This window comes from Momordica charantia (assembly GCF_013281855.1).
Source record: "Momordica charantia cultivar OHB3-1 chromosome 6 unlocalized genomic scaffold, Mcharantia_2.0 BLBB01000006.1, whole genome shotgun sequence".
Lineage (NCBI taxonomy): Eukaryota > Viridiplantae > Streptophyta > Magnoliopsida > Cucurbitales > Cucurbitaceae > Momordica > Momordica charantia.
The window spans coordinates 8887489-8902026 of record NW_028275164.1 but is presented as its reverse complement, the minus strand read 5'-3'; the positions used below and the strand labels follow the sequence as shown (position 1 = coordinate 8902026).

Genomic DNA, 14538 nt, shown 5'->3' with positions numbered 1-14538 from the left:
AAATAGTGGCAATTCATGTTTCATTTAATATGTGAAAAATTGGAGAAGAATTTTGATGTGAAATTCCATTTTGAAAGTTTCGTTTCTTTTATAATTTTGGTAATTTGTTATTTTATCCATTTACATTTTTCTCCCGTTACTCGTATACTTATGGTGTCTCGTTTTGCTCCATAATTTTTAAGGGGAATCCAACTTATTAAATTACGACTTTTAGCCCAAGCTTTGATTTAAACTACTTTTATTTAGGTATAGATCCAAACTTGGACCAGTAAAACTAGGGAAATGGAGTTTGTAATGCAAAAATAGGGGGTATGATTATTGATTTTCTAATTTTTTTAATTCACAAAGTTTTTCTCATAATCAATATCAAAAGTTCCATTTCTTTTTGAGTTCTTTGCCATAGGCATGTTGAAGGATAAATTCGTAAATTTAATGCTATTATGAATATTATATTTGAAGTAATTGGACAGAATGAAAAATTTGTACTTTTTAGACACCACTACTATAGTATAGAGTAATTGGACAAAATGAAAAATTTGTTCTTTCATAGACACTACTAATATAGTATAAAGATGCTCATTTAGCCGTATTCATACGCCCATACGGGGCACTCGGTATTCTTCGATGCACTCGATGCTGCGCTCGACTTTGATTCAGTAGTGTGCTCGACACTCTCCTCTTATCAAGTCATAAGGCTCTACGTGTTTCTCCCGTGCTCTAAATTTACACATTATTATTCTTTAAAATGAAACTTATATAATTAGCGTGTTTTGCTAGACTAAAAAAAATAATTAGATTAGAATTGATGCATATTATATTTAAAGAAAATTTAAAACTAATGGTTTGTTGTCCTCATCAATTCAAATAAGGTTTAAATACCATTTTGGTCTTTATACTTTCGGTTTTGTTCATCTCGATCATTGTACTTTCAAAATGTCTATTTTTGTTCTTATACTTTCAACTTTTGTTTATTTTAGTTCATGTACTTTTGAAACGTTCGTTTTGGTTTTTGTATATTTAAAAAGTGATCATTTTTATTTTTATCTTATTTATTCCAATCAAAATTTTAGCATGACACTTTATTCCTACCATTTTTAAAATATAACCATAATTTGTATTAAAGGGTTTTCAACTTTTCATTGTGTATAATACATTTGTGTTAATATATATGGGATCGAACTCACAACTTCTTTGTTGGAAACATATGTCAATTACGCTGTGATATATGTCAATTAATATTTTAGACCGAAATAGTCACTTTTTAAAATTACATGGACCAAAACTAACATTTTGAAAATATGGAGGCTAAAATAAATAAAAGTGGAAAGTGGAACCAAAAAAGATATCTTATAATGAACTAAGTAGAAAGTACAACGAACAAAATAATATTTAAATCTTAGAATAAATAAAATGGATCATTTTTTTTAGGGAGAGAACAAAATCAAGGAATTCTCCTACCCCACTAGTTGTACTAAAGAAAGATCATTAAAACTTTTTCCCAATATTTTTTTGTTGGGAAAATTATATAAAGATAGATTGCATATTATATTTGATAAAAACAAAAATAAAATTGTTAGGAGTGAAATTATCGTACTAGGTTCACCTAAACTGAGGTTGAAGATGTGACGTAGGTTGATGCGTAGGTTGGACAACCAAACCAGATCCAACTAGACCTACCCTAACTAGGTTGGACCACTCGACCACGTTAGACCCGATTAGGGTCAAACCACCTGACTGAGTCGACTGTATTACATGATTGGATCATACTCGAGTCGACCTAACTTGGTTGAACCGATCCATCCGAATCAATTCAAGGAGACTCCCTCTCGAAATAAGAGGAGAATCCTAAGGTGCAAGGTACATTCTACAACCCTATTTTTTGCTAACTTAATATTAGAATGTGTTGGACTTAACACGACACTGGTGTGCAAATTTCTTATATGTGCAGGTGTTCATCGGAGTTATTATTGATATCATATCATAGCATAGACAATCCAAATCCTACATGAACAAAATTCATATAAAAAGGAAAAAAAAAATGTTCTACATAAGACGTAGTTCCACTTTCATTAACCATCCCATCAAATTAAGGTGGGAGATTCGATAGATTATGAAATATTACCCTATCAAAATGTGATATACTCCCTGTGTGAATAAGAAAGTAATTCATTCAGTAGAGAATATTAACATCCAAAAAATGGTCAAATAAAAGGTGTCCTAAGCCGAAAAAAAAAGTATCACCTCTTCTCAAACTGTCACAAGAAAAAATTATAATCGAAATCCTTTTTATTCTACACAAAATTTAAATCACGGGAACTATACGTTGTAGCGAAGTGGATCAAGGCAGTGGATTGTGAATCCACCATGCGTGGGTTCAAAAAGAAAGTCTTAATTTTCTATGGGAGCCGGCTCGAAATATTTGATCTTAGGAGGTTGTTCCATCATTGAAGTTAGAGTGTGGGATTGAGCCTCTAGAAATTCGTTTATAATTTTATTATTAAAATAATAATTTTATTTATTATATAAAATTTGAATAATGTAATGTGAATATATTAAAAAAAAATTGTCACTAAAATAAATATATTCAGATAAAAATAACGGTTTACATATTCATAATTCAATTGGTCAAAATATTATATATTTACCTCTGTAAATTATTTTAATAATTTTAATTTTATATATTTTATTATTTACCTCCGTAAATAGTGCACATTGTTTCTTCTTCTTTAACGTTGCATATTTATGTTTGACGGGACTAAAATGAAAATGATTGAAATCATTGTACACGTCAAAATAAAGACATTTAAATGTCCATGCCCAGTCTCAATGGAATATGAGGGCTTCTAGAAGTTGTATAGTTTTTTATTTTATTATTATTATTTTAACAATATGTAAAGACGTTGAAGTGATGGTGCTCTCATCTTTTAATCGAAGTTATAATGATTTAATCAATTGAATTATTTATCGTATTGAAAATGATGTTTAACGTCTTAATTAAGGTTGATAATGTCAAAGTTAGTTCCATACCTAACGACCAAAAATTTAAATGCAAAAGCAAAATAATGGTGGGAAAACGTAAATATCCAATTACACCATTTTATTTTTAGTTTTTTATTATTATATAAATTAAACTTCTATTTAATATTTAATTTTCATTTTTTTTTCAACATCTTATTCAAATTTGAAAAAGCATATATTTTTTAAAAAAATACTTTTTTGTTTTGTTTTGCTCTGTTTTATTTCTAGGAAATAAAAACAAAATTAAAAAGATTATTTTCAAAATAGATGACAATAAACTTGTTGAGATGTAAAATTGAGAGCTTCCTTAATAAGCAAATATTTGTTGTGGAATTGCCTATGAAAAATACACTTATTTGGTCAATATTATATCCTTGAATTCCTAGTCAATAAATTTCTCAAAAAAAAAAAAAAAATTCCCTAGTCAATAAAATCATTTATATTATTTAGCAAGGCTCACCTACCACCATACTCTTCAAGTTGGACCATTCAATTTCAAACCCTATATCCATGTTTGGTCAAACTTTCAACACTACAACCATATAGTATATTCAAAAAAGAAACATGTCCCTTTTTATTTTCCTTTTTCCTTTTATTTTTTCCTTTTTTTAATTTTTTTTGACAAATGCCCATTTCAACATTAGGGCCAACTTTACATACTTTTAGAAAAACTTTAGAAAAAAAATATATGGATATCAATCGAATTGAGTTGGTTCGATAGTTTGAACAATAGATTGGTCAATTTTGTTTTATAATTTATTGAATTGAAAAATTGTAGTTGTTAGAGGTTCTATTTAAATTTATCTATCAAGATCAAGTTCATTATTTAGTACTTTACATGAGTCTTTCATTGTCAGAAAAGACGACTTCTTTGAAAATCTCAACATGTCTGAATAGAGTTTGCTAGAAGTAAATGTTTTCAAATGTTGTTTATGTTAAAAATTCCAATCGAAAGATCAAGGGGATCTAACAAGGTTTATAATCGTGATCTCATTGTTAATTGATTAATTTGGAGGAATAGATTACTTATGGTTCTCCTTCTTCTTCGAACATGTGAAGTGAAATCTAATTTTGTACTAAAGAGTAATCACTTACCGTTGAGTAAAGCTTTAAAGGTTCAATGAAGTATGAATCAATATTGCCTAGGTATAATAAAAAAATATGAATTTTTTAACAAAAAGGTAGGGAAAATACCAAATACCACGAAGTTATAGTCATTGCAATCAAATCCTATTATTTCATTCTTCTTCTAATTTTTCTCCATCTTACTAATCATAATGAAAGGATAGACAATCGGTTAAAAGTATCCTCAAGTCGAAATTCCATCAAACACTAAGAACCTACTAGATCCTAACACAAAGAAACTATCAGAGTGTGAGATTGTCCTCCTCACTAACTCCAAAAGAAGGTAACTTTATCGCTAGCTAAAGCTAATCAACAGAAAGCACACCAAATGTCTAAACAGGACAAAAACCTATTAGATCCTAACACAAACTTCCTAATCCTCCCTCTAGCACATGTTAATACACCTTACGTATTCGGGACAAAGTGTAGAACTCCGTTAATGAATGAAAAGTTGAACTATGATTAGGTTGATGATAATGTTTGAATGAAAACTTTAGTTTAGGTCGGATTAATTTCACAGCTTCCAAAAAATTATACCAATCGAGTGCAAGGAATCAACAACTTTTATACAGTGATAAGTGTCTTGTTATCCACCTCGCATTTTATTCCCGTAGTTGGAAAAAAGGGACAGCTGAAGTCAAGCTCTTCCAAATACTTCCAAAAAAAGAGTCTCCAATTCTCTTCCACCACCTAACCACAAAATTACTCCCAAAAAGCCCTCCAACTTTGGCGACCCGAGCACGTGAATAAATCTTACTCAAGACGTCATTTTCCCAATTGTTCAGGGGTACTCCCGTCATTTCACCAGAGTAGTTGGTTGGTTGAATTGAAAAAGACTGTGGCCAGAAACTTCTTGTTCACACACCGCACCCCACCAGCGCCCATCTTCTTCTTCTTGTAGCTCGGCCTCAGTCGCCACGCGCTCTGCCATGGCCCCCACCCACCTCTCTTTCTCTCTCTACTCTCTATAAATTACCCCTCTCTCTCTCTTGATTTCCCTCTGGACCCTGTGGGTGTGGGTGTTCCCAAAAATTCAACCAAAACATTCTACATTCTTGCTGATTCCTCCTCCTGCTGCAAATTCCTAGCGGTTGCGGGAGGGCTTAACGAGGGGACTGAAAATTTTCCCTATTCTTCTCTCTCTATCTTACCCATGTCTCCCAGCAAGTTCAATTCCTCTGTAATCCCTCCCCCCCCCCCCCCTCTCTCTCTCTACTGCTTGTTTGTTGTGAATTTTGATCTTAATTTCTGATTCCACCCCATGTCTTATTTGGGGTTTTTCAACTCTTAATTGGGTTTTCTGGGTGCTTCTCGAGGTGGGTGTTTTTGGTTGTTTTTGAGTTGGTTGAGGATGTGGTGCTATTTGTGAATTGGGTGTTCTTAGTTTTGATCTTCATGTCATGTTCCTGCAAAGAAGCGTATGGAGCATGGATTAATTGGGTGGATTTTGTTGTTTACTTAGAGAAATTGTGAAGTGGTCTGTTTAAGCTTGAATCTCTGATGGGTGGTTGGAGTAGGAAGGACGAGATGCTTTTGTAGTACGAATAAAGTTTTTTTTTTCTTCACATGGGGCTATCTTTTAGATTCCTAAGCGAGCCTTAACGGGAAAAGTGGGGGCACTTTTTTTTTTCTTATTCTCTTTTTGATTCTTTTTGTTTTTGTTTTTGTGCTTTTGATGTATAATGTTGCTTTACTGCTTCCCCTGTAGCAAAAAAGAAGTTTTATGCTGTGTTAAATATTCGATTTAACTGTCTTTCTTGTGCTTTTTGGTTTTTGGCTAACTAAAGTTACTAAACTGCTGTTGATATAGGGAGAAGGAAACTTTTCTTGCCCGCTGCCGCCGGAGAATGGTTTTCTTAATGCAACTTCTCTGCTGAATTCTGAGAAGGCCGTCCAAGAACTTCTTCAACGGTCTCCGTTAATGGAGACTGATGACCACCTTGTTGAGTTCTCAGAGGCCTTGAGAAGTATGTATCACAGTCATATTTTGTATATGTTACTGAAACATGTGCTGTTCTGGTGAAAGATATGCTGTTTCGAGTAATTTCCTTTCAAAGTATGTTTTGTGTAGTTCTACTCACATTTTTGCTGCTGAACATGAGCTGGTTAAGATATACTGCTTATATTATCTTCCTTAATGTTTAGCTGTTGCAAAAGCATTAAGAAGGGCAGCTGAGGGAAAGGCTTCTGCACAAGCTGAGGCAGCTGAATGGAAGCGAAAATTCGAATTGGAGAGGACAAGAAATCTTCAACTTGAGCATAAAGGTTGGTCTTACAGGACTACTTGTATTAATTAGATGATATTTGTTAATGTTTTAAATTGGAAAATTTTAGTTTAATGCTTATAATAAACACCTTCAATGTTCTGAACTGAAGTGCAGATCTTTGATAGTCGTTTGAGAAAGTTGGACAAACTTCATCCTAGTTTTCTTGAGTTCGATGTCAAAATGGTTTTTGTTTGTTTGGGGTAAAGTAGAATCCATTTATTTCAAATTTTAAAAGGTGCTCGACTCATTGAACGTTTTATTTTTAGTTTAAAAAATCTTCTCCTCCAATTATGTTTAAAATCTCTCCAATCTTCATCCTACAAGTGGATAAGACATTAACTTTTGTCAATGAGCATTGCAGTCCTTTTCCAAAGATATCTTATGACTTTTGGGCAAAGTAGGTAAAATTTCATTTTTAGATAGTATTGGATTGAAAATAACTTTCTACCTTACATTAAACTAAAAAATTAAATGCCATTTGCGGCAACGCCATTCAAATATCAGATAGAACTTGTGGAAAAGGCATATTGAATGTACTGTGTGTGAATTGGCAGAAGTTTAATTTGGTAAACTTATGTAGAATGAGGAGCTAATTTTAAATTCAAGGCAAGGCTAAAATAATATTGTGGGGTTGTGTCATGAGGCCCTTATGTTGGCATATATGGAAAGGAAGAAATCAGAGAATCTTTGAAGATAGGTCGTCTAATAGGGATTCTTTTTGGAGTAGTGTACAACATACTAACATACTACCTCTGAGTCGTGTTCAAATCGTAAGAATTTTTTTTTGTAATTATGGCATCCGGATGATTATCAATGATTGGAAAGTTTGACTGTATAGTTTCTTTGGGCGGGGTTATCGTTACCCCCATCCCTAGGCTGTTCTTTAGCCCCTTTTGTCTTATACACTTTGATGTTTCTTATCATTTTTTTTCCTTGAATTCAATAGTCATAAACTTGAGGCTGAGCTAAGTATGCGTCCATGGAAGCTTTTTATGTCTTTTGAAGCATAAACTTTCCTGTTTTTCCTGTGTCATCAGGAGTAATCTCAAAGTGCAGATGCAATAACATTACCTGATGCTTTTATTTTTTATTTTTTATTTTTGTTCATGGTATTGCGGTAACCAGCTGATTTATTGAATGTGCTGGTCTTTTGCTGAATTTTTGATAGCTACTCTTGTATATCATCAACCGTTTTTTCGCATATGCAATCCATTTGTTCCTTCCTTCTGATTTATTTTTTTCTTTTTTCTTTTTGGTACTTTAAACTACACATACTTATGCATTATAGGGCAGTCACCTGCCGAACGAAATGGTTATTTGGATAGTAAAAGATCAAGGAATCAAACCACAGATGCTACAGAGCAATCAGAATGGTGTTGTGGATCAAATGGAATATGTTCTCATGAAGTTCTTCAAGATGGGGACATTGATTCTGTTTCTCAGAGGACGTCCAAAAAATATATGAGAAAGGTATTTAAGTAACTGCTTGCCTGCTTCCATCGTGTTTTTTTTTTTTTTTAAAAAAATTATGCATTTCCTTGCTGATTCTATCTATTGATACTTTTTGCTTCACTAATATTTGTTTGTGTCTAATATAGTTTATTTGATCTTTAGTAATGTATATAAATTTGAAACTCTACCATAAAAGTGTAAGTAGGCATGTCTCTAATAAGGTTGCATTAAGAAGATATGGAGACTAATTACATATTTCTAGTTAAGCCATATCAAATTTTCATACTTTATGATACGATAAAAAATTCAAAATCAAATGTAGGCATTTAGTTGCAAAATAAATAAAATCGAAAGTTTTCCCTTAAATTTCATTATTTTTCTCAAATATACATGCTTGTATTGGGGATACATACAAGTATACATATTTCGACGTTTCTAGTGGTGTTTCATATTTCAATGTTCCTTTTGTGATCATCTCCCTTTGTAATCTTATCAAATCGGTAGAGTTCTGTTTTGTTCTGAAAGGGGGGAAAAAATCTTTTTTTCCAGGTTTTAAGAGGATACTTCTTCTTTTTGTTGATAAAAGCATCATTACTCTTTAGAAAAAAATACTTTGAAATGTAACGAAGTGATTTTAGATATTTACTGAATTGTGTTAATCCCATATGAATGACAATTACAGGCATCTTTTAAACTTTCTTGGTGCTGCCATGGTGAGGATAGTGATCAACATAAACATGATGTTGTCTCCTTTGAAAAAGGAAACATAACAACTGCAGAGCGTAGCAGTCGACAGGTTCGTTTCTGCTGAAACACATTGCACTAGTTCTTGCTAAAAATAACTCGTGTAACTGATATATGTGATAGTTTAAGATACTTGCAGTATTTGCTTTTCTAACAGTCAATTTTATGACAAAATGGAACTGAAAAACTAAGCTTATAAGCATAACAATTCAATTACATATTGTAAATGATGTCACATCCTATGACAAAGGCTTACAAATGTAGTTCAAATTTTAACATGTCTATTGAACTTATATGCTTAAATAATGAGTAAAAAATGCGAAGAAGTTACAATTCAGCCATCATTCCGACATTTCTTTACATGTCAATAACTCTTTGGTGTTTTTACCTTTTCCCCATCATTTTTTTATCCACGATAATGTGGTTTAAGGGTCCATCTTTTGATTGATAAAACATTTTCATTTCAGATTTCTTTGAAGTGGGAATCTCAACCTCAGACTGTGCTTATATTGACCAAACCAAACTCGATATCGGTTCGAATTCTTTGTTTTGAGATGGTCAGGTGTGGATGCTTAATTCTTTTTGTGTTTACTAGTTAAATCAGTTTTCCAAGTTATTTTCATTTCATGTCAGCAAATAAATATATGAAAGTCTTCATCCATTTTACTTTTTAGGGATAAGGATGGAATTAGTGCTGTTTAATAACGAGAATCTTAGGTCAACTTAATGAGTCTCGTATTTATCATTTCAGAATGTCAGAGTGAGAGGCTGTTAAGATATGCCAGCTGTTCTTTCAGCAAATGAGTTCATTATTTTTTTGTTGTAAGAAACTAATATTTCATTGATGGAATGAAATATAAAAAAGAAAAGAAAAAGGGGGAGAACCCATTAAGTAAAGTTACGAAAAGGCCATCTAGTCCTCAAGAGATCATTTAAGCTATAATTGGTGAAAGGAAAGTAAAAGCATTTACACTAACCGAGAGCCAGCCTGGGCAAAAATATTTTCTGTACCTACACGTGTCATTGTGTTAATTTACTTAATTTCATTTTCTCTTTTCCCCTAGCTAGGCTAGAGTTTTATGCATCATTGCAAAAGTCTCTGACTTGGTGTAAAAAGAATGCTATTTCCCTTAATTCATATTTTCTCTTCCTCCCAGATGGTTGAGAGAGCATAAAGGTCTTCACATTTATGTTGAACCACGTGTGAAAAGCGAGCTTCTGATGGAGTCGGAGTTCTTCAACTTTGTTCAAACATGGAAAGATGGTCAGTGGTCAAAGATTGCTATTTGTTATATTAAACATATTGTTCTTATTTCTTAGCCATGTTTGTTTAGACAAGGATGGTTTTTACTGCATATTTGAGCTATATTCTTTATTATGGCAATAGCCAATTGTCATTTATACATGCATCCCACAAGACCTATTTTTTGATTCTGTCTATGGGTACTCGATTTTTTCTACTTCTCAACAGACGAGGAAATTATGCTCCTCCACACTAAAGTTGATCTTGTGGTTACTCTTGGTGGAGACGGAACTGTACTTTGGGTACGTTGGATAATTTAACTTTTGGGAGTATCGTCTTATTGTTCTAGATATTATAATTGGCATTGTAATTGCTGTAGTTTCAGAAAATTTTGAAGCTACACAAGTTTATTAATAATTGTGAACTGTATGCTTCATTGGCCACCTTCATCAAAATTCTGTTGCTAGTGCTACCATTACCGAACTGCGAAAAAAAACTCTTTGCTGCTACATTTGTGGAAAATTTACCGTGAGAAGGATGTAATTCCTTGTTCTTCATAAACACTACCTAAGATCTTCATTAATGAATTCATCGAATAGTTTGCAGTTAAACACGTGTTGATACCAATCCCAGTTATCAAAAAAAAAAAAAAAAGTGTTCATACCAAAACAGAGGAACAAAAATAACTTGTCTAATCTCACTACTTTTGTTTAGCATATTAACATTAAAGTTCACTATATTTTTAACAGTTATTGATCATGAAATTTTTCTTGGAAATGACATTTTGAGTTTTTATTAGTTAGAACTCAGGCTTGATACTGCAACTCTGTGGTTGGAATTAGTACATTACCCCTTGCTATCGTTCTGTCACTTTCTTACTATGATTTATGACTTTTTGAATGTTACATTTGAAAGCTTTGTTCTGGAATAATTTGGCACTTGATTGCAGGCAGCATCAATGTTTAAAGGACCAGTTCCTCCCCTTGTTCCGTTTTCTTTAGGGTCTCTGGGTTTTATGACCCCTTTTTGTATCCTTCAGATTCTGAGGAAGTATTATTTACCTTAGAAATTAATTCATTTGTTGTGTAACCAGAAAGTAATTGATTTTCATCAGTAAGACTTCTGTGATAGTTCTTTTATGTTTAAAGCTATTCTCAAAACCAACCTATTACGCCTCCACGTTTTCTCATTCATTGCTGAAAAGTTTCTTTAACATGCTTCAGACAGCGAGCATTACAGAGAATGCTTGGATTCAGTTCTAAAGGGTCCAATCAGTATCACACTGCGACACCGACTGCAGTGCCATGTTATTCGAGAGTCAGCGAGAAATGAATATGAAACTGAAGAACCCATACTCGTGCTGAACGAGGTTACAATTGATCGTGGAATATCGTCATACCTTACAAATTTGGAATGTTATTGTGACAATTCATTTGTAACTTGTGTCCAAGGGGATGGACTAATACTTTCAACAACTTCTGGCAGCACAGCATATTCATTGGCTGCTGGGGGATCAATGGTACATCCTCAGGTATGTTCCTCGGTCGACCAATACGTTCGGTTAGCAGTTTTATACTGGACAAAGTGACGATTTCTTAAACGCTTCCATGACATTCACAGGTTCCTGGCATTCTGTTCACCCCAATATGTCCGCATTCATTGTCTTTCCGACCCTTGATATTACCGGAGCACGTAACGATACGCATACAAGTCCCTTTCAATAGCAGGGGCCATGCATGGGCGTCTTTTGACGGGAAGGACAGGAAGCAATTAGCAGCAGGAGACGCACTTGTGTGCAGCATGGCGCCATGGCCAGTGCCCACAGCGTGCCAGGTAGATTCGACAAACGACTTCTTACGCAGCATTCACGATGGCCTTCACTGGAATCTAAGAAAGACACAGTCCTTTGACGGACCTCGAGATGCATAACCAAATCACCCCAACAACTCTGCGGAAGAAAGCAGTTGATCTGGTCGGTTGGTATCTATCTAACTTATTTATATATTATGCCACAAATCTTAGTTCTGCCTCAGAAACGAATAGTTGTAGTAGTAGGGGGGAAGATTAGGAAAGAAAATCACTGAATAACAGTGGTTTTCTTTGATATTATTTATGGATTCAGCTCAAGGCTCAAGCTGATGAGCCCATATCTTGAATAAGGTGTATAATAGAATCAGTGCTGACAAATTTTTGAAAAGTAAGCAATAGATATCATTGTGATCTTACTGTTCTTAGTATGTATGATTAGTGTCAAAAAAAAGCCTGTAGATGGATCAAAATGTACCTTTTTTTACATGTAACAGTTTTTATGTCATAAATCAAAGTTTGTCTTTCTAGAGGATCTAGTTTCATTCCTTGGATGGAACTTAATGTAGTGCAGTCTCATTTTTTAGGCTTTTATCTTCCATTTCTATTCTTTCATCATTTCCCCTTTTTTCTCTGATATTTAAGCAAACGGTTAGATTACAGGTTGGTTCTTGAGCATTGAAAATTGTGTCTAATCAGTTGTTAGAACTTTCAATGTCGGGTCGATAATTTTATAGAATGTCTAGTAAGTTCTTAAAGTTTTGTTTGATAATTATTTCGTTTTTTAGTGAGTTTGAATCTTGACCCTACATGTTGGAAAAAAAAAAAAACACAACCAGTCTTGTTTTAGCTTTCTATTTAGAAAACAAAAATAGAATTATAAACATTATTTCCATCCATTTGTTTGTTTTTTTTCCCTACATTTTGGAAATGTTTTCATAGTCCAAGTTAAAATGTGAAAACTACAAAATATAGGCTTTAATTTTTTTCACTTTTTGATTTTGGTTTTCTGCTTTTTCTGAAACAAACATCATATGTTTTTGGTAACTTATTTTTATTTTTTATTTTTCTTTTTGAAATAGAAAACCAAACATGTTTTGGTAATTGTTTTCAGGTTTTATATTCTCTAAAAAGGAAGGATTGAGCCATTTTATTTTATTTTTTTTTATAAATCATTATGTAAACAATACAAAAGTTCATAACATTTGATAAATTAATAAAAGTGGAAGCATACTTGAGTTACATATTTAAAGTTGATTAGCAATGTGGTCTCTCAGTTGAGCTGTATGCCTAGCTGATTTTGACTCAGACCTTGGAAAAATAAATAATCTTAGTTCTAAGCTTACAAACTTTTTTTTTTTTTTAGAACATGGTTAAAATATCGATACATTGTTTGATGTTGGAATATTTCGGGTAGACGTTTACTAAATAATTCCTCTCGTTATGTGATATTTTGAGTATTCATTTTAGTAATGATATTACTTTGAGTGTGTTTATAAACAAACACATGAAGGAAATAGGTTTTGTTGTCAACACGAGCATCATTTCGTGGTTAAAACACATCTACTTCTTCTACGAGGTCGTATGGGTAGGTCATATATATTTTGTTTCACATAATAAGTAGTATTTCAGTTGCATACGTTCAAATATGTTAATAAAACAATAAGTTAATAATAACATCAAATTTTTGTTAACAAATATTTTATGAAATTACACGATTATATTGAGGGTACAGCAAGGTAAAGCAAATATTTTAAAAGATTTAAGTACCAAATTGAGAATAATCTATAAGATTAGAGACCATTTTTGTATATTTTAGCAAAAACTAGTCTGGGCTAGAAGGTCGTGGATTTTGATTTCCATCCCATATGTTGTATTTAAAAAATCGAAAAGAAAAAAAAATCTAAAGGCGTTGAGCATGGTTGGGATGTCCACATTATCCACCTAAAGGTTTGCACACAAAAGTAGACGTAAATTACAGTTTCTTTCAAGTATTTAATTTAATTAATGTTACTTAGGACTTGTTGGATAGCCAATTCTTGTTTTTTATTTTTTTGTTTTTTATTTTATATATGTTTGATAATTGTTTTTTTTTAACGAAACATGGTTTGATAACAAATTTTTGTTTTTTGATTTTAAAAAGTTAAAGAGTCTAAGAGACATGCTAGAGAGAAAAATCTCTATAAGGTAGAAATGCTTACGAGATGGTTCAGGAGCCGAGCATGCTCTCCCATCCTCGTAGTACTTATGGAAGTTTTTAGTCTCTGTCCCCACCTCATTCCTTGATCTTGGGAATCAAGGTCCTAGGTCTAGAAATCCTCGTTTGGGGATGAAAATTTTCAAGGGCAAAATTACTGGGTTCGTAATTAATTTAAAATGTTTAGAATTTAAATTTTAAAAAGAGTAATAAATATATAAAAAAATATAATTTAACATTAATTCAACTGAACTCCTCTCGTTTGAATGAATGAGATTAATAGTCCAACAGCGTAGCATATCAACCAACCCCCGGTCTGGTGTTTGCCGAAAGCCCCTTGATATTATAAATAACTAGTTAAAAAAATATATTTAATAATTTATTATTAATTTAGTAAAATAGTTAATAAATATATATTTATTATTTAAAAAAAGGATTGGGGATGGGGTCGAGCCATGGTGAAATTCATTCCGTATTCTTGGGGTGGGTACCCGACCTTGTAGGGATTTTTGTGGTCCCTAATTTAGAGACATGAAAATAAAATTTTAAAGAGATAAAAAGAAATTTTCTAAAGAGAAATTTTAGAAAGATAAAAAAAGATTGAAAAAAAAATTTTAGTGGGAGAATTTTGGAGAAAGAGAGTAAAGTTGAGACGAAAAACATGTTAGAGAAAGAAAGAAAAATTA

The 14538-nt window shown here is 32.6% G+C and overlaps 1 protein-coding gene across 4 annotated transcripts; it reads left to right on the top strand.

The window, feature by feature from the left end:
• Window positions 1-5102: 5102 nt before the first annotated feature.
• On the top strand, window positions 5103-12187 carry NADK1 (NAD kinase 1). Of its 4 annotated transcripts, none has more exons than XM_088125647.1 (11): window positions 5103-5323; window positions 5954-6110; window positions 6289-6408; window positions 7699-7880; window positions 8545-8658; window positions 9074-9168; window positions 9764-9870; window positions 10078-10151; window positions 10799-10877; window positions 11073-11380; window positions 11470-12187. In XM_088125647.1, the coding sequence occupies exons 1-11, from the start codon at window positions 5297-5299 to the stop codon at window positions 11776-11778; spliced, it is 1572 nt and encodes a 523-aa protein (XP_087981773.1). In that variant the 5' UTR covers window positions 5103-5296; the 3' UTR covers window positions 11779-12187. The 4 variants fall into 4 exon arrangements, with proteins under 4 accessions (XP_087981773.1, XP_087981774.1, XP_087981775.1 ...); XM_088125648.1 differs by having other exon boundaries at window positions 5105-5306; XM_088125649.1 differs by lacking the exon at window positions 5103-5323 and adding an exon at window positions 5340-5459.
• The last annotated feature ends 2351 nt before the right edge of the window (window positions 12188-14538 follow it).

Excerpts from the sequence above, each read along its gene's own strand:
- NADK1 (XM_088125647.1), top strand. The coding sequence starts at position 5,297 with ATGTCTCCCAGCAAGTTCAATTCCTCT. Across the intron at positions 6,111-6,288 it reads GTTCTCAGAGGCCTTGAGAA|CTGTTGCAAAAGCATTAAGA; the intron begins GTATGTATCACA and ends CTTAATGTTTAG. Across the intron at positions 8,659-9,073 it reads CAGAGCGTAGCAGTCGACAG|ATTTCTTTGAAGTGGGAATC; the intron begins GTTCGTTTCTGC and ends TTTTCATTTCAG.